General features: G+C 48.2%; 8 protein-coding genes across 8 annotated transcripts; 5 read left to right on the top strand and 3 right to left on the bottom strand.

Moving 5' to 3' along the window:
* Positions 1–377: 377 nt before the first annotated feature.
* GGS25DRAFT_525342 (FAD/NAD(P)-binding domain-containing protein) lies at positions 378–2,092 on the bottom strand (the record flags this gene model as incomplete). Its single annotated transcript, XM_049264756.1, has 4 exons — positions 378–1,136; positions 1,193–1,609; positions 1,681–1,898; positions 1,984–2,092. 4 exons carry the CDS (start codon positions 2,090–2,092, stop codon positions 378–380), a joined length of 1,503 nt encoding a protein of 500 aa, XP_049112963.1.
* A 279-nt stretch (positions 2,093–2,371) lies between these two features.
* Positions 2,372–4,441, top strand: GGS25DRAFT_506700 (methionine aminopeptidase). The gene is made up of 5 exons (XM_049262340.1): positions 2,372–2,778; positions 2,840–2,888; positions 2,940–3,253; positions 3,317–3,863; positions 3,941–4,441. Exons 1-5 carry the CDS (start codon positions 2,635–2,637, stop codon positions 4,057–4,059), a joined length of 1,173 nt encoding a protein of 390 aa, XP_049112962.1. The 5' UTR covers positions 2,372–2,634; the 3' UTR covers positions 4,060–4,441.
* A 173-nt stretch (positions 4,442–4,614) lies between these two features.
* GGS25DRAFT_506697 (cornichon protein) lies at positions 4,615–6,619 on the top strand. The gene is made up of 4 exons (XM_049262339.1): positions 4,615–5,450; positions 5,589–5,744; positions 5,813–5,879; positions 5,940–6,619. Exons 1-4 carry the CDS (start codon positions 5,350–5,352, stop codon positions 6,030–6,032), a joined length of 417 nt encoding a protein of 138 aa, XP_049112961.1. The 5' UTR covers positions 4,615–5,349; the 3' UTR covers positions 6,033–6,619.
* A 123-nt stretch (positions 6,620–6,742) lies between these two features.
* Positions 6,743–8,633, top strand: GGS25DRAFT_506693 (WD40 repeat-like protein). The gene has a single exon (XM_049262338.1). It carries the CDS (start codon positions 6,838–6,840, stop codon positions 8,428–8,430), a length of 1,593 nt encoding a protein of 530 aa, XP_049112960.1. The 5' UTR covers positions 6,743–6,837; the 3' UTR covers positions 8,431–8,633.
* A 2,166-nt stretch (positions 8,634–10,799) lies between these two features.
* Positions 10,800–12,421, top strand: GGS25DRAFT_446058 (uncharacterized protein). The gene is made up of 2 exons (XM_049258789.1): positions 10,800–11,557; positions 11,697–12,421. The coding sequence occupies exons 1-2, from the start codon at positions 11,094–11,096 to the stop codon at positions 12,217–12,219; spliced, it is 987 nt and encodes a 328-aa protein (XP_049112959.1). The 5' UTR covers positions 10,800–11,093; the 3' UTR covers positions 12,220–12,421.
* A 772-nt stretch (positions 12,422–13,193) lies between these two features.
* GGS25DRAFT_506684 (uncharacterized protein) lies at positions 13,194–16,516 on the top strand. Its single transcript, XM_049262337.1, has one exon. The coding sequence runs from the start codon at positions 13,645–13,647 to the stop codon at positions 15,910–15,912; it is 2,268 nt and encodes a 755-aa protein (XP_049112958.1). The 5' UTR covers positions 13,194–13,644; the 3' UTR covers positions 15,913–16,516.
* On the bottom strand, positions 16,489–17,010 carry GGS25DRAFT_446043 (uncharacterized protein). Its single transcript, XM_049258788.1, has one exon. The coding sequence runs from the start codon at positions 16,925–16,927 to the stop codon at positions 16,517–16,519; it is 411 nt and encodes a 136-aa protein (XP_049112957.1). The 5' UTR covers positions 16,928–17,010; the 3' UTR covers positions 16,489–16,516.
* Positions 17,011–17,209: 199 nt separating this feature from the next.
* On the bottom strand, positions 17,210–19,691 carry GGS25DRAFT_534571 (ankyrin repeat-containing domain protein; the record flags this gene model as incomplete). Its single annotated transcript, XM_049265785.1, has 1 exon — positions 17,210–19,691. The coding sequence occupies one exon, from the start codon at positions 19,689–19,691 to the stop codon at positions 17,538–17,540; it is 2,154 nt and encodes a 717-aa protein (XP_049112956.1). The 3' UTR covers positions 17,210–17,537.
* Between the last annotated feature and the right edge of the window lie 841 nt (positions 19,692–20,532).

Genomic DNA, 20,532 nt, shown 5'->3' with positions numbered 1-20,532 from the left:
GAAGAGAAAGAACAATACGAGTTATTGAGCTGTCCAAAGTTACTTGCTCTAAGGCAGTCTTTCCAGGTACGAATATATTGATGTACTGAGCCTCATATTAGATATGGTATCTTAGTTTAGTAGGTACATAGGTTGACCCCGAAGCGTTTTTGTAGCCTCATCCCACCGCAGCACTAAAAGGGGGTTTTAGCATGCCGGCTAGGTCCAGTCTGCGATATGTTGGTGACGGGCTTTATTGCCAAGGTTGAAGGATGCGTTACAAACCTGCAAAAACTCGAAAATACACAGCGGAATAAGGAAGGTTAAAATAGCTATGTGGCACAGTCATGCCACTTATGGGTATATGGGCCTTCAGATTTATCACTAAATCCTTGACTCTATTTCATCATGTTGCGAATCGCGTCCAGAAAATGCAATCCGCCGATGGAGCGCCGCTGTGTCCAATATAGACCGATAATGCCAGCAATCACGGGACTACAAACCATCGCGATGAAACCGCGCATAAGAATTTTCCCTTGATGGTTGCTTTTTGCTACGACCTCAGAATACCTCTCGTTTCCGAAGCTCACGCGGGAATACTTGGTTTGCCAACCAAGCCTTGGTACATGTACGGACATGAACTCTTCCAGGAATTTGCGTAGACGATATGTGGGACTTAGTACTGAGGCTCTCATTTCGACGTAGTTTTGTAAGGCGAGATCATTGATGGCATGGGCATCGGCGACGCGAAGAGATGAATATTCTGCAAGTGCTAACTCTCTCTGGAAAGCGTTACCAATCGATCCAGGATCATCCGGGCTGTTACTTTCAGTCGTGGCATGCTTGTCGAGGATCGAAAAGAGGATACGCACATCCTCGAGCCCAGCATTCATCCCCTGGCCGTAGAACGGGACCATCGCATGTGCCGCATCTCCTAAAATGACAACCGAGCTAGCATAGTGGTAAGGCTGGCACTTGATGTTGATCAGAGGAAGATGTGGGTTGGTTTCAAACTCAGAGATGAGCTTTTCTGGCTCTATCAGCGACGTCACCCCTGGAAAATGCTCATCGAAAAATTTTGGCAGCTTGGATGAGTCCGCTTCTAGCTGAGCATAATCTGCACTTGGCAAAAATAGGGTACAGGTAAAAGAACCATCCTTAATCCAGTTAGCACTGATAGTATTTAGTGGACTCAAAAATGGGTATAAGATACCTCGCTGGGGATAGCAATGAACATAAATTGCTTCCCAGGCCAAATGTGAAGATGATTAGGAGAGATGCGAAATTTGGATTTTTGGTCATCTAATTCGGCCTCTTCTCTTGGGTTTATCTGAAACTCGCACCATAATGTATCGACATACTCCTGCTGATAGTTCATTCTCGTGAATTTCATTAGATGGTATCGGACAGAGGAGTGAGCCCCGTCAGCACCAATCATGAAATCGAATGAGATTTCGACTTCTTCGGGTCTACTGGAAGAGTCTTGACCCCGGACTTCGAACCATGCCTTGCGTCTCTTAAAATCTGCTCCAGTGAGTTTGTGGTTGAAAAAGAACTTGACATTAGGCATCGCGCCTAGAGTATACAATAGTTGTCGATTAAGTCCAGCCCTATCAACAGCAAAGATTTTCTGTACACGTTAGTCATCAAGGTATGAAGACATCAAGACAGAGGTTAATAGGTAGCGGAACAATGCATTACCCTTCCATGAGCGTCATAATCCTGGGGTTCTTCGAATAGGTCACCAGACAGGCGCCTACCATGAATCATCCTCCCTCTCATAGGGATAGTTCCCGAGAATATATGGACAAGAAGATGTTGTTGGTTAGCATGGCGCAGGGCATTAATACCCCTTTCAGAAAGAGCTAAGTTAATAGACTTGGTGAAGTTAAGTGGCGTTGTTGAAGGATGTCGCAGATCTACGCAGCATCAGTATTGAAATCTAATATACTCCAAGTACATGGGTCTTGACTTGAAAAGACAGTCTTGAAACTTGTGACCTACCACCTCGAAGTTCGTAGATCTCGACATCGTGACCTCTATTAGCAGCATATAACGCAGCCAGTGACCCAACGGGGCCAGCTCCAACCACTACATATTTCTGACCAGACATTTCTGAAAGACTCAGGAAAGAGCTCAATATATTTGGAATAATCTTGGCAACGTCACTGATGGATTCAAACGTATGTGGATTCTGGTCCTATGAATGATAAATACACAATGAAAGAGTTGAGTTGTTGTAGGACGGTAGAGAGTTTAGATGATACATAGTATTACATAAGAAGACTAGCCCGCTTTATTTCCAATATGCATATATAGAGTTTAGATGATTAATTACGTGGGGTACTACTTAAAAGGTGACTAATATCGTACGAAAGGTTTGCGGCTTTAGTTTTTTTTTTATAGTGGTGTTTTTCTTTTCCTTTGCGCCTTGTAAATCTAACATGCTGCATGCATACCCGGGTACCTACCTACTTAGTTAGTCCTAATATCCATGAAAATACATGTTGGTCCATGGATGATCTACGAAGTTTACTCGACAGCCTGGTAAAATATTCTGCGTTGACGCCCATGAAAGAACCCTAGACTACTTCTTCCTCTTTATAAAACTGCCGCCATATTTTGTTACATCTACTCAGTACCACCCCCTCCATCATGTCCGCCGAACCGCCGACTAAGAAGAAATGCCTAGGGGCTGACTGCGAGAATGATGCCTCTGCCTTACAATGTCCTACGTGTCTAAAGATCGGAATCAAGGATAGCAATTTCTGCTCGCAAGATTGCTTCAAGAAGAACTGGGTCCGTACGCTTCGGTCTTGGTCGTAGCCTTACGCTTGACACTAACCTTTCTTTCCATTAGAATAATCATAAAGTCTTGCACAAGATCGCCCAAGGCAAAACAGTAAACGGTATTCTTGATACCATCAGAACTCCAAAGGTCGTCTCTAAACCTGATCCAGCAACCGGATTTTTCAACCCGTTCCCCTCCTTCGCATACACCGGACCCATACGTCCTGTGTACCCCTTGTCCGAAAAGCGCACGATACCCAAGTCGATACCACACCCTGATTATGCCGAGACCGGTTTCCCGAAAAGCGAGCGATTCATTAATCGGAATAAATTTGATCTTCTGGATGCCAAAGCGCAGGATGCTATGCGAAAAGTATGCAGGTTCGGACGAGAAGTTTTAGATATTGTCGCCGCCGAGGTCAGACCTGGTGTTACTACAGATTATCTTGACGAAGTCTGTCACAAGGCTTCAATAGAACGAAACGTAAGAGCCCTCTTCCAAATCAAATATGGTATAATCCGTTCAAACGGGCATTGACTGTCATAGTGCTACCCTTCACCCCTGAACTACAACAATTTCCCCAAATCGATATGCACATCTGTCAACGAAGTGATCTGCCATGGTATTCCGGATCAGCGGGTGCTACTAGATGGTGACATCATCAATTTGGATGTCTCATTATACCACGGAGGCTACCATGCGGACTTGAATGAGACGTATTACGTGGGCGACAAGGCCAAAGCAGACCCGGACTCTGTCAGGGTAGTCGAAGCGGCTCGGGAGTGTTTAGACGAAGCAGCCAAGCTTATCAAGCCCGGAACTCTCATTCGAGAATTTGGCAATATTATCGAAAAGCATGCCAAGTCGAAGAATTGTAGTGTTATCAGAACGTATTGCGGTCATGGAGTCAACTCTCTTTTCCATTGCCCGCCCAATGTGCCGCATTATGCGAAGAACAAGGCTGTGGGAGAGTGCAAGCCTGGTATGACATTCACTATCGAGCCCATGATTGCTCTTGGTAAATATCGAGACGTTACCTGGCCCGACAATTGGACGAGCACCACGATTGACGGGAAAAGGACTGCTCAGTTTGGTAAGCCGAATCTATGTTTTGTTTTGTTTTGTTTTTAATGCACCAGTATGTTGTCTGCTAACACGGTATTCGTATAGAACACACTTACCTCGTGACTGAAACGGGAGTGGAAGTATTGACGGCGCGCACGGAGAACTCGCCTGGTGGGCCGGTGCCAATGCCGGTTACCGAAAACGGAGCCAACGGTAGCGCATAAGAAGAAGGACCGGATAGCAACATCATGGAATGTACTATGACATTTCAAGACATGGATCTCACAAGCAATGCATTGTTATGTACAAGACACATTGCAGACTAAGGTATAGGGCAGCATACATGTATGTAGATACTTTCTTACAAGAGACGTGTCTACTTGTACATATGTATGTATGTATTCGTTCATTACACCAACGAAGCATCCATATCCAGCACTTGCTGCAAACTCGTAGTTGACGTTGAGAATAAAGTAATTCTCCTGGGTTGTAATGTTCGTTTTATAAGGGGAAAGAAGTGAAACTTAAACCAACGTTCTCAGTGAACATCCTAAGAATACATACATAATTATAGGCTACTGTGTAAGATACATAGATGGCATCATTCTTATCTACCTAGGTACAGTATGTGACAGATATACAGTTGATATCTGTTGAGGCCCCTTATCCTCTTTTAGGGATCCCATCCCAACCTGACCACTCAGGCGGAGCTAGTTAATTGTAGCTAGTTAAATGTTAATAGTCCAAGACTCTAAGGTTAGGGAAGCTGGCGGGGGTTTTTCTTTTTTCCTTATTTTTCTTTCGCTGCAGGTCCCTGCCCCTCCATTTCCAGCCTTCGATGTGGGGGGTTTATGCTGTGGTAAATTGTAATAACTACGTACTAGTTATGTACCTGAGTACAAACCGTTAGTGGAGCTTAGCCGAAAGCTTCAACAAGCTTCGCTGTTTCTTCGCTGTTTCCAGGTTCGCCAGGCCGGGTCCTACTAACCTAGCAAAAGTTGCTCCTACTCCTCATTCTCCCCAAAGGAAACGAAGGCAAGCAAGCAAGCTTTTTTTTTTCTACCTACCCTTCTTCGAGCGAGCCGCTTTCATCATCCACCCACATAAAAAATCGCACTCAAATTTTTCCAAACACCCGACAATTAAATTAATCGCGGGGATCCCGACCGACTTTACTAACCTCCCTCTAACTTGACTTGCACCTCGACGACGACACGTATCTATTTCCCCCATGTCGTTGTAATCATATCGCGCGAATACCCGTCTCGACCAAGAAAAAAACACACGAGTTCCTGCAGCCTTATCTCCGCTTTCTACCCATTCCGTCATCCGATTGTCCGACTTTCCCAACGTGCACGCCTGTCGTCATCTAGTTGAACACGATTGAACAACGTAGTATACTCGTTACCTATCGAACTATACAGCTAGCAATTGTTGTCTCTTTATTCAAAGCTCTATTCGCGTGATCACACCGTACAGTTGCCTTCGAGCCAGGAAATAATTCAATCGCCAAAATGTCAGGAGAGGCGTGGCTGTATCTCTTTGCCGTGCTCATAAATGCCGTCAACCTCTTTCTTCAGGTCTTCTTCACGATTATGTACAGCGATTTAGAATGGTAAGTGGTGAATCTAATCAGGCCTGAAAAGCGCAGTTGGTTTGCAATCTAAGCTTGAACTACACAGCGCGCCCATCTACGTCATTGTTGCTTTTGCTTGTTCCTACGGAATCCCTTGACTAATAAGTGATTGTATAGTGACTATATCAACCCTATCGACCTTTGCAACCGCCTTAACACCTACATCATCCCCGAGGCTGCCGTACATGGATTCCTGACGTTCTTGTTCCTGATCAATGGTTATTGGATGGCGCTTGTTCTCAACCTACCTCTCCTGGCTTGGAACATCAAGAAGTACGTTGCGCAAAATCTGATTCGAGTTAGACTAGTTTGCAAAAAGAAGTCGCTAAAATTGTGGGCAGGATTGTTAACAACACACACTTGCTTGACGCAACTGAGATCTTCAGGAAGTTGAATGTTCATAAGAAGGTAAGAAATTTGTTTTCGTGGCATGGGCACTGGGGCAAGCCTGTCTAATATGGGATCTAGGAATCATTCATCAAGCTTGGCTTCCACCTAGTCATGTTCTTCTTCTACCTATACAGCATGATTGTTGCCCTAATCAAAGACGAGACGAAATAAGCTGCTATACGTCCGATCAAGTATCTTGAAGGCTCAATATGGCACCTAAGCACAGCTGGGATCGGATGGAACAAGTGTCATAAGTCACAACCCTTGAAGTTCCGCTGTGGCCTAATAGAAGGCATATATCAATATAGACAACCCTGGAGAATCTTTGTGTTGGGAGTTTTGGACAGTGATGAATACCTACCTAGGTAGTTGGAACGAATCAACAGAGCTAGGCTAGGGGAGGTCATCCACAGTTTACGAACAGACAGGCAGGCTATTGCGTCAATCCTAGAGGAGTGCGCAATTCCACGGGATGGGAGGATAACGGCAATGTGAGCTTTTGGGCTCGGAATAGGCTCGGTCGTAATGCACAGATACATGACCAGCATGTGCTGTTTGTTCGGATCGGGAATTTTCATACATAATGAAACTACAGAATAATACCCCGAAATGTGTGAACGGTCTTTAATGTTACTTTACGGTAGAGCTTTAATGTTTATGTCAGTCAACGTTCTTAATGTTTGGGTGTTGGCATAAGTAGGTACTTTGGTATTTATGTAAATATCGAGACACTACTGCTGGTAATTCTTAGTCATACGCTAAAATGTGAGCGTTGTAAAGTTAGGCACGTGATTTACTCTACGTGAATTATGCAGTAACCCAAGTTCTACTAACTAACGAATTCATGGTTAAGTGAATAGTAGCTCTTGTCCGATAGCTGTTGAACATTCATCATAAATTCTAGAAATTTTGCCAATTGCAAAACGCGTTGACACTCTTTTAAAACCACCAAACCAAATCTACCACCGACAACAAAATGAACGAATTCGGAGAATACCCGCCAAATATGGCACCCCAAGACGCGCTTGTCGTGCGCGAACAAGCAGAGCCCGATCACGCTGTCGTACCATATACTGGCGAGGATCTAGCGCGACCTAAACTCGGTCCTCTAAATCCATACAAAGACGAGTCGAACGCATTAAAACGGAAGAATGTGCTTACCGGCCAAGCGGAGGAGACCTTCCTAAGCGAACACACATTTCGCAGCAAGCACCGTGCCATCGAACGTAAGGGTGGCCCCGAAAGAGAATACCAATCTGGCGTTGTTGTCAAGGAGGAAGCTGCTAAGTTAAGGGCTTCAAGGCAAAAAAAGGGTGATGCGACCATAGCTGATGGTGACGGCGCGTATGTTGGACCTTGGGCCAAATACAATAAAGATGAATACGAGGAAGTCGGAGAAGACGAGGAATTGGCTAGTGATGAAGAGGTGGAATATGTCTACGAAGACGATGAGGACGTGGTGGCGAGCGGTACAGTCATATCGGCACCTACCGGTGCTCTGGCTAGGAGGAAGGAAGTTGAGGAATTAGGAGATGAGCAGACGATATTCCACGGCGAACAACAGTACGACTACCAAGGAAGAACATACATGCACGTACCGCAAGATATGGATATCGATTTAAAGAAGGAGAACGGCAGCATCACGAACTATATACCCAAGAAGCTGGTCCATACATGGAAGAACCACGACAACAAGGCTGTTACAGCTCTACGCTTCTTCCCGAACTCGGGACATCTGTTACTGTCTTCTGGCGCAGATACAACGATCAAGATCTGGGATGTGTACCACCAAAAGGAACTTCTGAGAAGTTATCTCGGCCACTCCAAAGCTGTATCAGATATCTGCTTCAACAACGAGGGCACTCAGTTCCTCTCTGCGTCGTATGATCGCCAGATGAAGCTCTGGGACACGGAGACTGGCGCATGTATCAACAAGTTCACAACAGGCAAAACACCCCATGTCATCAAGTTCAACCCTTCGCCAGAGCATTCGCATGAGTTCCTGGCTGGTATGTCTGACAAGAAGATTGTGCAATTCGATACGCGTACGCGAGAGCTGGTGCAGGAATACGACCACCATCTCAACGCCATCAATACTATCACCTTCGTAGACGAGAACCGGCGGTTCATGACGACATCTGACGACAAATCGCTGCGAGCCTGGGACTACAACATTCCGGTTCCGATCAAGTATATCGCAGAGCCGTATATGTACCCGATGACGCGCGCATGCCTACACCCGTCCGGCAAGTACGTTGCGTACCAGTCGTCGGATAACCAGATCGTCGTCTATGGCGCCAACGACAAGTTCCGGCAGAACCGCAAAAAGAGCTACCGCGGCCACAACAACGCCGGTACCGCCATTGACGTTGCCTGCAGCCCCGACGGCCAGTTCCTCACCTCCGGCGACAGCGCCGGGTTCGTCTGCTTCTGGGACTGGAAGACGTGCAAGATGTACCATAAGCTTCCGGCCGGCGACCAACCCATCACATGCGTCCAGTGGCATCCTCAGGAAACGAGCAAGGTTGTTGCTGCTGGCTTAGACGGTGTGATTAGATACTGGGATTAATTTGGGGATTTTCTGGTTGTAAGGAGAGACATGACTGGCATTGCATGGCGTTTTTGGGGTTTCTGGTTTACGCGAAGGCATTACCTATGCTATGATTGGGTTAGGTAACCTATTGTAAACCGGAAAACCCTACAATAGGAAGAAGTTTATAAACTCGTTTATATTTATCAAATGATGATAATACCCACATTGTTTCAGTCTCGATGAAATGCATTATGCGAAGTATATGTGAACTAACCCCCCTCCGTTGTTAGGTATATGATGTTGACTGGAGTCAGTCTTGATCCTCACTTGGATTCAACAATAGGCAATTTGGAGGAAATAGGGGTTACAAGCCACGCCAATGGTTTTCAATTATGGACGTACCATCACGAGGGGGGTTTCTAGCTGACTTAACACGTAGAAGTCCTAAAAAGGAGGGCTTCATGCCACATTCTAGATTACCGTTTAGCTGTATAGAAGATACCTACGTGATTATGGTTGAATAGTCCAGGTGAGTGTTTACCTTCAACTAAGTGTGTAAGTGATCAGTTCACACGCTATCTCGTCATGATAGCCTAGTGTAGAAGCTTACATTCCCACGTCAAGACCCTGCCTGTCACAGAATACACGATGGAAACCCAGCTTGAAGAACTCGAGCCCAAGGAGTTCCTAGCCTTTCTGAACAACATATTCATATGTATGCTTGTTCAAGGACGTGGCGAAAACTCCTACACCCAGGTGGTCAGTCCCTAGCTTGAGCTGTATTACTCTAGTACCCACCTCCTAGAACATGGAAACGACACACTCGGTATACAAGCGCACAGTCTCACCATGACGTGACGGCCTGGCTACCTACCACAAGTCCTCCTGCCAACCTTAACCTCGATCACAAAACGTTGTTGTGACACTATACGTCCTGTCATTAGATGAGTCAGGGCCAGTGTGCTACAACCACCCCCTGGCCAGCCAGGTCAGACGTAGGTATGTAAGGTAGGTAGTCAGGCAAAGTGGCGTAAGGAGAAAAGGGTATTTAACCCAGGGGGGATTTCCGCTCTTGCGACGAAAGTTACTAACTACGTTCGCGCAACTTCCCTTCTTCTTTGAGGAAAAGCATCTGAACTTGGGGAAGCTATCACCACTTTTTAAGATCGAATATCATTCCACACACTGCCTAGCTAGCTAGCTAGCAAAAGACAAACACAATACGACAAGCCATGCCGTCAGATCCTGCAAACTCAAACTCGGCTGCGGACGACACCGCCGTCCCCGCCCCCCTCGACGCACGCGACGCCCCGGGGCCGCCAAACCGTCCGCTGCCCAGACCACCTACGCGTCCGGCTCCTCCGAGAGGCACCGCCGCTACTGCCTCTGACACCGCTGCTACTGCTTCTGACACCGCCGCAGCTGCTGGTGCTGATGCTGATGCGGCTGTTGATGCTGCTCCTTACGCGGATAACTATAAATTTTATCAGCTTATGTACGGTGTGGCGTTGATGGCGATGCCTTGCGTGAGAGCTTCGAAAGCTGCTGAGGGGGAGTCAGGGAAATAAGATAAAGCGCTGGTTCTGTGACGCGGAGGTTGTGGGGTGGTGATGGATGTAGGGGAAAGTTGGGTGCTACTGGTACTGTATTGGTATGGATTATTAAGGGGGGGAGAGGGACTGGGGAGTTTGTTGGGTAGTGGATGGATGTGGTAGATTGATTTTCTTTTTGCTTTTTCTTTGTCAAGGAAGACGGTTGAGTCACCTCGTTCTCTAAGCTGGAGGATTTAGTAGCTTAGAAGGGAAGACACGATGTGAAGGGGAATAGATGTTGCTCTTTGGGTCAGCGACGGTGTTCGCGTGCGATTTTATTGTTAGCGATCGTTTGGATTTTCAGTACACAATAAATCTCTTTATTTTTTTTTCATCATGAAGACTGTTTGTAGGAGAAGTATCTAGCAGAGCACGCCACATGTAGGTATGCTTACATGGTATCTAGGTAATTTACCACTCGTCGTATCTTTGAAATATCGGAATCCACCTAGCTAATGTGATTTTCCTTAGACTTAAACCTGAGACGAGGACGATGCTTAGGACGTCCAAACATACCTAACTACCTGGCTAGGTACCTACCCTAGGTAAAGTATGTAAATGCCTGTGTCGTGTGTATTGACAAATATTATCATTTCCATGTATTTCACCCTCATGGAGTTTGCTGGCTGGTTTTCCTTGGACATGTTACCATTGACAAGCTCTTACCTGAATGTCGTGCTAAAGTCCTATTGTCTCCGGAGGACTTCTCTACGGTTAGGCTACTGGTATAATTGCCTAATTCATAGCTGCCTACATATTGAGCTATATACCCCGTTTTAATTATGCCCTAGCAACCTATTAACGTTAGATAATTCTGACTGTATTTATTGTGAATTACTACTAGTAGTAGGTACACGATGTTTACCTACAAAAGTAAATATTCGTGAATTTTGTGTTCATCGCCACGATCCGTCAATGTAACCTCATTGGTTGACGAATCATAACCCCCGGTAGCAATACCCGGTAGGGATAAGATAGAGCCAGGGCTCGCCATCATAGCGTCAATTCTTCAAACAAATAAATGCCCCCCCCTCTTCTCACCTTCCCTCGTTCGCCTTTTTTGCTTGAGAAGCTATCGTGCTTGTAACATCAATCACTACCGCAGCCATGGCAGATACTCGAGTACTGCGGATCGTTACCGCCGTGACGTTCATTCCCGCATTTCCCCTCTGCGTCGCACATGGCGCTATCTCCAAGAATCCTCTCCCCGCTGTCGGCTTGGTCCCGCTCGCATTCTCTGCCGGCGTAGGCATCCTCCTCGCCTCGAGACAATCCGCGAAGCAGCGACAGCAGCCACCACCACCCGAGCCAGAGCAACTAGTAGATGGTGGTGAAGAGGGGCTGCGACAAGAACCGGAAAATACACAGTCGCCGTGGCAGACACCCGATGTGTCGCCGCCGACGCGGACCCAGAACCGCTCTCTCCTCGTATTTGCGGTTGACACAGTCCTCGCGGCCGCACTGATGGTGGTTTTGGTCCTCACATGGATCAATTCGAGCCAAGGCCGCATACGGTCGGCCACTGCAGTGATGCTAGCCTCATATGCGACGATGCCATTGCTGCTTAATTTGTAAGCCAACCTACTTACCCTCATCGCCCACCAATGAAGTTTTTTTTTTTTTTTTTTTTTTTTTTTAAATAAAACCCAAAAAGTTCATTGGCCAATTCGCGTCCACAAATCAAAAAGTGCTAACTAGGCTTTCAAATAGTTTTATCCATCTCTACCTAGCGGTACGCGAACTCTCCCGCGGCCTCGCGATCCCGGGGCTGACGCAGTACCTCGCGTGGCAGGCCGTGCCCCCCGACTGCCCGGACTGCGGGCGCCGGCTGCGGCCCGCGGCGCGCCCCGCGATGCCCTGGGTCGACGAGACCTCGTTCCCCCGACCCAACTTGCAGAACGTGAAGCTGAAGATGAAGATGCCCGCCCTACCCAAGGTGCCGCCGACGTGGTGGGGCAGACCGACCGCGCCGAAATGGAGGACGCCGGCGTGGTTCAAGGGTCCCCGACACGGATACGCGCCCTTGTTTGCGAGAGATGACGTTGACGAGGAGGAGGAGGACCAGGAGGAAGCGTCCCCCGTGCTGTATAGAGATGGCTCTGAGGTTGAGGGGGGCCCGTCGGCGAGTGTGGAGGAACCGCCCGAGACGCCGATCGAACCCGAGGTCGTGGAGATTGTGGGGAAGAAGAGTAAGAGGATTGGGAGAATCTCGAGCTTGTCGCCGTCGCCGTGATCTTAGGTGTTTAATCTGAGAACCCAAATACCCTTGTTTTTCTTTTCTTTCCTTTTTTTTTTTTTTTTTTCAGATTGGCTGATTTGTTTGTCTTTTCCAACTGGCAATGTCCTTTTTTCTTGTTTTTTCACGCTAGATACCCGGTTGTGAGTTGATGTTCAAGATTGGGTTATGGCCGACGTTATTGAGACGGAGAGGAGGCAAGTGTGATACCCTTTGTATTCAAGTTAATCCTTAGCTGTTCATACTATGAAGTACAACTGGGCGTATGGTTTATTACGCGGATCATCAGTAGACCCATAATCTTCATGCTGTGATATTGTGGCCTTGTGGCATTGTTGTTGTCTTTACGTCGAACTGTATATGTTGAATAAAGAGGGTGGAATGTGTTCACTCCAGTACGCTACATCAGGTGTCTGCCCAGGTGGGTAGTGCTATTATTAGAAGCCCCTGACATAGGTACCCAAACATCTAACCTAGTATAATGTTCCCATATTAAGAACATAGGTATCTATCCATAATCGATTATTTTCCTATGCAGATGCTTTAAGGGCGGCTATATACGTGAAATAATCTGAGTGAATTCTGCATCACAGTTCAAGTGTGTGTTGCAGTGGACGGTTAATAGGTAGTTAAGTTTACTATAATGTGCTTTTCTCATTCATCAACCTAACAAGCAGATGGAAATGGCGGTCTCTATGACGAAGCATAATGCTAAATTAACGTAGCATTCGGATCACGACCGAATATGAGTTAGAAATTAGCTTGTATGAGGTGATCTACACACCGACCGAAGCGAGCTGGAAGTCTGGTTACGAGCTTTCGTGATTAACGATGCTACCACATAAAGCTTTACCAAGTACAGCTCCCCTGAAATCGTAATCGTACCTGCTAGCCCCGACACCAGTCTCCAACCTTTTACCACTGTAGGCAAGCCAAGCTCCTATGCCTACCAGCTAGGGCTGGGTGATCTCCACAATCCCCGCAAAGAGGCCATACTCCATTATTATTAGGCAACGCGGATTAGCTGCTCAGGCTCTTACTTCATTCGTGGAATCTCACCATGACGAAATTATCGTGAATGCGAACACATCCGCGTTATACCTTTCTTATATTAAGCCAGGTACGGAGTAGCTACCCTTCACTCTACTAGGTTGCCATGCCCGGTGGAACATCCTACCGAGGTAGCAATATGCTCCGCAGGCCAAGGTGCATGTCCAGATCCAAAGCTTGAAACTTGGAGTTTATCCAAAATGTTGTATAACGGAAATTGGAGAAGGGGTATCCTCATAAGTACCTACATATGGCTTCGACTTCCACTCTCGTTAATCTCTGGTCATTGATGGAGGTAGGCCTAATGAGACTTGGAAGATAGAAGTCCTCCAATTCTTTCTCTCCTTGTTTTACCTTGGAAGTCTCGCCACGATGTCTATGTGGAGTGCTCTGTGGCTTCTGACCCTCTCTGGGTTACCCCAAATCACATCTGCCCAGAGTTTTCCCAACAGCACAACCTCAGCAGAAACGGTCTCTGTGAAATGGATTGGCGACACACCTAACCTCAACTCCGGGACGACGTTCGGCCTACCTTGGGCTCGGGGCAAATATCCGGCTAACGGAACAGCTTTCACGGGCTCGGGAGGTGATGGTACTGAGGTACCTCTCCAGTCGTGGGTGACGGCGTACTGGCCAGACGACTCCATCAAATGGACCGCACATGCCCTAAGCGGCTCCGGAACAGTGTACGACGAGTACAGAATCACTGCGTCGGCCGCCACCGGTAGCAATCCGACCAACTCTTCCTCGGCGTCAGGACTGACTGTTAGTGAGTCCGAGAGCGAGGTCACCGTCAACACAGGCAAGTTTGCCGCGACGTTCCCCAAATCTGGAAACACGCTTGTGAGCGAGATCAAGACATCCGGCGGAAAAGTTGTTGGGCAGAACGGGCGACTGGTGCTGCGCTCCCAGTCAGGGGTTGTAGATGACGAGGATGACGCGACCCAGCCTTCGATTGACAAGTTCCAATTCGAGAGCAACATTGAAGAGGCCACCGTCGAGTATGACGAGGCCAGCCCGGTACGAGCGTTAGTCACTGTCCGTGGCAAACATCAGACCACGTCGAGCCCCCATGACGACTGGCTACCGTTTACCCTGCGTTTCTATCTTTATGCGGACTCAGACGCTATTCGGGTAGTGCATACTCTCATATTCGACGGCAAGCCTGAGAGTGATTTCGTCACGGGGATCGGGATCCGTTTCGATGTTCCCCTGGCCGGCGAGAAACTGTACAATCGGCACGTTAGACTAGCGGGCCCTGACGGGGGCCTGCTCCGCGAGGCGGTGCAAGGGCTTACTGGACTGCGAAGAGATCCTGGACAGAGCGTTCGCACAGCCCAGTTCAACGGAGAAGAAACACCTGCTATCTCGGCTTGGGACACCCGAGTATCCACAAGGCTGCAGTGGATCCCTTCGTGGAACGACTACAAGCTAACTCAGCTGTCCTCCGAGGGGTTTACGGTATCGAAAAGGACCAAGGCAGGCAAGAGCTGGGTCAAGATTCCCGGAGGCTCACAAGCGGGTGGGCTGGCTTATCTCGGAGGTGCTACGCAAGGTGGTCTCGCCGTCGCACTTCGCGACTTCTGGAAGCGGTACCCCACCAGTCTTGACATCTCAAACGCAGCTTCCGATGTAGGCCAGATAACCCTGTGGCTATACAGCCCGTCCGCCGAGCCTATGGACCTCCGACCCTTCCACGACGGCTTGGGCGAAGACACATATGAGAAGCAACTGGACGCGCTGGAGATTACCTACGAAGATTACGAGGAAGGCTACGACACGCCGTACGGCATCGCGCGAACTAATGAAATATTCATCTTCCCTTTCGAGAAGACTCCGTCCGCTGACACGTTGTCTGCTTTGACCGCTCACGCCAACGAGCCACCGATTCTTGCCGCAGAGCCAGGCTACATCCAGGAAACCAAGGGAGCGGGTTCGTACTGGGCAACAACCCCCGATAATCTGACCGAGGCAGCGCAGACGATTGAAACGCATCTCGACTTCCTAATCAAGTACTACGAGGGCCAGATTTCCGATAGGCGGTGGTATGGATTCTGGGATCACGGCGATATCATGCATACCTACGATTCAGACAGACACACCTGGCGCTACGATATCGGAGGGTATGCGTGGGACAATTCAGAACTATCTCCTAACCTCTTTTTCTGGAACTATTTTCTACGCACGGGAAGGGCAGACGTGTATCGCTTTGCCGAAGCTCACGCGAGACATACGGGCGAAGTGGACGTATATCACATTGGGCCATTTAAGGGCTTCGGAACACGGCATGGCGTCCAGCACTTCAGCGACAGCTCCAAGCAGATCCGTGTTTCGACACCCATCTATCGCCAAACATTCTACTATCTGGCGGCGACGAACGGACCGGCGAGCTCCTCCACGAGCTCATGGACGCCGACAAGGCCTTCCTCACCGTCGACCCCCGCCGCAAGGTCCGCGACGACAACGGCACCTACCAGATCGACCCCACGGCCCTCGACCTCGACATCGGCCTCGACTGGTCCGGCCTCGCATCGACCTGGTTCCTCGAGTATGAGCGGCGGGGCCCGCGCTGGGAGGAGGCGAAGGCGAAGCTCAACAGCACCATGCACAGCATCGCTGCGCTCAAGAACGGCTTTGTGACCGGTCTCGGGCTGTACAACCTCAACACAGGCGTCATCGCCCCTCCCGCCACCGACCCCAACAACCTCGGCGACGTCGACGTCTCCCACCTGTCCGCCAGCTTTGGGCTGCCCGAGATCATCGCCCAGCTGACCGACTACCTCGGCGCCGACCTGCCCGCCGGCTTCGAGAGCGCCTGGCTCGACTACTGCTACTACTATGGCGCCGGGGCCGCCGAGCAGACGGCCCGCTACGGCGAGAGCTTCGGCAGCTTGAATCTCAAGCAGGGACACTCCCGGCTCACGGCGTACGCGGCTAAGAAGACAGGTAATGACACGCTGGCCGCGCGCGCGTGGTCGGAGTTCCTGGGTACGGACGGCTTGGCGCCGACGCTGCCGTGGTCGAGTGTAAGGGTCAATGGAAGCGAGGCGCTGGTGGCGGTGGATGAGGCGGCGTGGGTCTCAACGAATGATGCGGCGCTGTATGGGCTGGCGGCGATAGAGAACTTGGCGCAGGTTGGGTTTGCGCTGTAGATGTGTTAACTGTTTAGCTGCGAGGTTCGGTTCGCGATGTATATGGATTGAGTTACAAGCACTACTTACCTAACTAATATATCCCAATATCACTATTTCTGTCGTGTGGTTTTTGGTTTCGCTTTAGGCTTTGTCTTTTTCTTGGGGCCATGCAGTATCTGCTCTCTGCGCTGCCACCAGCCCTGGATTGTATTCGGCGAGATTTTAAAAAAGTCACCGGCTTCTTTGTACGTAGGCCGACGGAACCCCGGCTCTACTGGGCTTAGGCCGTCGTCCTTCATCCTGCCCGTAGGCTTGACCAGCCCAGGACGCACCAAGGACTCTTGTAAGGGTATTGAAGTTAGGGCTAGCCACATCAGAACCTCCTTTTTCTTGCGATCGGAGTGACGCGGTTTCGATTTGTTGGACGAATGGTTGATGTGAGCAATGGATCGGCTTTGGAGGTCTTTGAACTTGCGACCGGGCTTTTGGGCTTCAGGCTCTCCGAAGTCAATGAACTCCATGGTAGAGGATTGGAAATACTGTCAATATTAGTGAAAATTGTGTTTGTTTTGTTTTGGTTTCGTTTTTTTTTTTTTTTTTTTTTGGTGTCAAACCTAAAGTCAATAAATACTAACATCAACGCGCCAAAGCTTCACAATCAACTAAGGTTAACCTAGTTACCTAGGTTAGTAGTTCCGAGGGGCCTACCTAAGCTATCCGTAATAGGTAAGGCGTGTTAGTTAAGTACCTACTATTAATTGAAAAAAGGGGGTATGATAAATGACCTCATTTCTCATTCCAACCCTAGATATTACGGTATGCACTTATAATGCCATATCAAGGAAGGGGTGAAATAAACTGCTGGGAAACTACTACTAGTAGTATTTACTATCTCAATAAACTAGACTTGCCGGATACGAGCTTCCAGTTAAGAACTATTTACATTATTGACTCTCTACGACCTTTCAATCTCCCTTTATCCTCGACCCCTATAGTTTCCCTCTTCCAATCGATTTTGCAAGGGATATGGGATATCCATGATAGACACCGTGATAAGCCTATTACGAATTTACGAGGCGGAACCTAAAAGATGATGAAGGTTACATACATGTAAATGTTGCCGTCCCTGTTCTAGCTAGCACACTCAGGTAGGTCCTCGACAGAGTCATCCGCACCATCCAAGCGCCCTTTCATGTATTCCGGGTGTTCCGAAAGCCATGTCATGTACGCCCCCTTAGACTGCAGAAGCATTTCCTTCAGCGGAAAATGATGAACGTGCGTGGAGCACTTTAAAGCTTCCGGATTCTTGCATAGCCACCCACAGTCATCGAGACTCAGTATGAAGCGCAGAGCAGTGCAGAATTCGACAGGGCAGGTGATCGGGTCGGCGGTATGTTCGACAACTTCTTCATCAGGGCCTGGCGGTTGGACGAATTCCGGATACCAATCGAGCAAGTCCTGCAGCATAAAGAGGAGATCCCCTTCCTCGTGGCTAACCTTGGCTCCCAGATCGACAAGATAACGGCAAATGTCGAGCCTTTGGAATCGGAAGGCGGCTTGGAGGGGTGAATAGACAGTCTCAATGCCACTTTCCGACATAGAAAGGGAGCGGCGGTTGATATCTGCACCGTGGTCGACCATCAACTTGATGATATCAAGCTGTTTCTTCTGATCCATATCGAGGTGTTCACATAGGGCCACTAGAGCAGTCCTGTTTATCGCGGTTACCTCGTCTGGAGATGCACCATGTCGGAGAAGGCATTCGATGGTTTCATAACGTCCCCTTTCTCGTACCGTCTCCTCACTTTCAGCCGCGGCTAGCAACGGTGAGATGCCGTATTCAGTCGCTTCGTCAACCTTGACGCCAGCTGATAGAAACGTTTCTACGATAGCCGTCAAGTGACCTGCCGATGCGGGAACCAAGAACTGTTCGTGCATATCAATGTGATATGGAAGCAACAGCAGTATTATTTCCATCATACCGGTGAAATGGACTTCTTCGTTCAGAAAGATCGGGTCAGGCGCGTGCTGCAACCGTCCCAGTTTATAGCCATCGAGTTCTCTCATAGCCAACTCTCTTTGGTACAACCGAATTTCGTACCCATTAGATTCGTACTGATTCGGGAGCATGGGGTACCTTTTTTCGGGAAAGTTGAGCAGCTTGATGATGCACTGAGTAAGTAGGTTGCGGAGACGACTGGATTCAGAAGAGATCTCTGTATAATGCTCAATGAGAAACTTGGCTTCTTTATACCAGCACCCTCTTAGCGCGTGGGCGAGCGGGTCTTCGGTCCATCCGTTGACTGTAGCGCCGTATTGGAGGAGAAGAGACATCATCTCTATGCTGTTGTCACTTCCCAGCGCCCATACAAGAGGCACGCAACCATCGGGTGCTTGTTTATTTACGAGCGTATCTCCGGTGTCATCTAGAATCAACTGTGCAGTTGAAATAAAGCCACTTCTGGCCGCCCATTGTAACGCGGTTGGATATCGATCCCCCCACCGATGTCTAGCATCAATCTTCGCTGATGCCCCCCCAAGGGTAAGGAGGCAATTCGCTGCCGCTTCGTTACGGCAGCAAAGCGCGATATGAAGTGGTGTCCAGTGGCTTGAGCGGAGGTTGCTAGGGGGCACGTCGTGAGTACTGGATATGGTCGTGTAGCAAGGACACAGTCTCATTGAGGGCGTTTCTATGTAGGCGCCGTGGCTGAGAAGCATCTGAATAACTCTAGTTGATCCAGATATAGCGGCAGCATGCAATGGGAACCAGTACTGTAGAAGATCCTCGCAATATTCCTGTGGATTCTCCCGTGGTAGATCCGCTGGCTGGTCCCATATATCATGCCATGGATAATCATGTTGAGCAGGGTCGTATACCGGACCACTTACATGGGATCGTCTCCAAGGTGTGATAGTGTTGGACCAAATGGTGTGGTCATAGATATTGTCAAGTATGTTCATAGGGTCTGTCATGTCAATTGTCGTATGGCTTGACAGCCATCTTTCTCTCTCGTATCGGTCGTACTCCTCTGATCCTACAGCTATGTTTGGGTTGGCTCCAGCGATAAGTAGCTTCTCTACTATGTCGATTCGGTCAACCTCGCAGGCCCAGGTAAGTAAATATGGGTGGTTCTTAGCCGCGCATGAATACAATACTGGGTTGAAAATGTCGTGATATTCTCGGCTGGCTGCAGAAAGAGCACGCAATGTGGAAATATCGTCGACGAATTCGGCGAGCAGAAATAGAAGCTCGGTTGGGAAGTAAAAATCTCGGAGAGAAGCCATACTGAAGTCTATTCAAATTGAGGCAGTGAGGATAGATATGGAATTGTTGCAGTGGTGTTCAAGTGCTCTGTGGATTGTGGATGGTGGTAGTGTTGGAAGGATACTGCAAGGAGACTAGTTCCTATGCGATAATATGTTGTAATTTGTTGTGAGGATATTTATGATTTATTGTTGATGAAAAGTAGGAAGAAGTACTGGTGAGGTAAAGAACAGTTATTTATATGTATTTCGAGTGGTGGTTGTGGGATCAAGAAAGTAGGCGTTCACAGTATGTGAGTTACCTACGCTTGTGAGCTGTAAGATCTGACCTTGGGTTTTCGACGCACAAAATATACTAAGTACGGATATATCTACTTCATGCTCCTTTTAGATACGCTCTGCCTGAGTAATTAGGTTGATATATATACTAGCATGAATCCAATGGGTCATCTTTTGCTGTGTGGGATCATTATGATAGTATAGAGCTGAACGGGTTGTTATGCGACAAGAGTGTGAGAATTGGAACAGATATTTAATTCTGACTGTATATCATATTAGGTACCTGGGGCACATTGGCGTGTTACTTAAATAACACTCAAACATATCTAGGTAGGCAAACAAGGACTTTGTACAGATATTGTGCAAATTCCCCCTTTTCCCACAAGCTTTCTGTTTGTCATGACCAATTATCTGGATGAATTTGTTTCAAAATGCTAAGGAGGTGGTATTTATCGCGCTAAAATTAGCACCTAGCAAATACAATGATATAGAACAAGAAAACAAGAACAAATCCCTTGTCATTGAAAATGCTTTGTCACAAAATTGGACCAAAAGACACAGCAACTGACTTCATTGATCCCCG

This window comes from Hypoxylon fragiforme, assembly GCF_022984875.1.
Source record: "Hypoxylon fragiforme strain CBS 206.31 chromosome Unknown GGS25scaffold_9, whole genome shotgun sequence".
Taxonomy (NCBI): domain Eukaryota; kingdom Fungi; phylum Ascomycota; class Sordariomycetes; order Xylariales; family Hypoxylaceae; genus Hypoxylon; species Hypoxylon fragiforme.
This window is presented reverse-complemented; position numbering and strand designations above follow the sequence as displayed.

What these genes read in the sequence shown, in the direction of transcription:
- GGS25DRAFT_506684 (XM_049262337.1), top strand. Translation starts at nt 13,645, where the DNA reads ATGTCTATGTGGAGTGCTCTGTGGCTTCTGACCCTCTCTGGGTTACCC.
- GGS25DRAFT_506700 (XM_049262340.1), top strand. Translation starts at nt 2,635, where the DNA reads ATGTCCGCCGAACCGCCGACTAAGAAGAAATGCCTAGGGGCTGACTGC. An exon ending in CCAAGGCAAAACAGTAAACG is followed by an intron (nt 2,889 to 2,939) that starts GTATTCTTGATA and finishes AACCTGATCCAG; the next exon opens with CAACCGGATTTTTCAACCCG. An exon ending in GAAAAGGACTGCTCAGTTTG is followed by an intron (nt 3,864 to 3,940) that starts GTAAGCCGAATC and finishes GTATTCGTATAG; the next exon opens with AACACACTTACCTCGTGACT.
- GGS25DRAFT_506693 (XM_049262338.1), top strand. Translation starts at nt 6,838, where the DNA reads ATGAACGAATTCGGAGAATACCCGCCAAATATGGCACCCCAAGACGCG.
- GGS25DRAFT_506697 (XM_049262339.1), top strand. Translation starts at nt 5,350, where the DNA reads ATGTCAGGAGAGGCGTGGCTGTATCTCTTTGCCGTGCTCATAAATGCC. An exon ending in ATGTACAGCGATTTAGAATG is followed by an intron (nt 5,451 to 5,588) that starts GTAAGTGGTGAA and finishes GTGATTGTATAG; the next exon opens with TGACTATATCAACCCTATCG. An exon ending in CTGGCTTGGAACATCAAGAA is followed by an intron (nt 5,745 to 5,812) that starts GTACGTTGCGCA and finishes AATTGTGGGCAG; the next exon opens with GATTGTTAACAACACACACT.
- GGS25DRAFT_446043 (XM_049258788.1), bottom strand. Translation starts at nt 16,927, where the DNA reads ATGGAGTTCATTGACTTCGGAGAGCCTGAAGCCCAAAAGCCCGGTCGC.
- GGS25DRAFT_446058 (XM_049258789.1), top strand. Translation starts at nt 11,094, where the DNA reads ATGGCAGATACTCGAGTACTGCGGATCGTTACCGCCGTGACGTTCATT. An exon ending in ATGCCATTGCTGCTTAATTT is followed by an intron (nt 11,558 to 11,696) that starts GTAAGCCAACCT and finishes GCTTTCAAATAG; the next exon opens with TTTTATCCATCTCTACCTAG.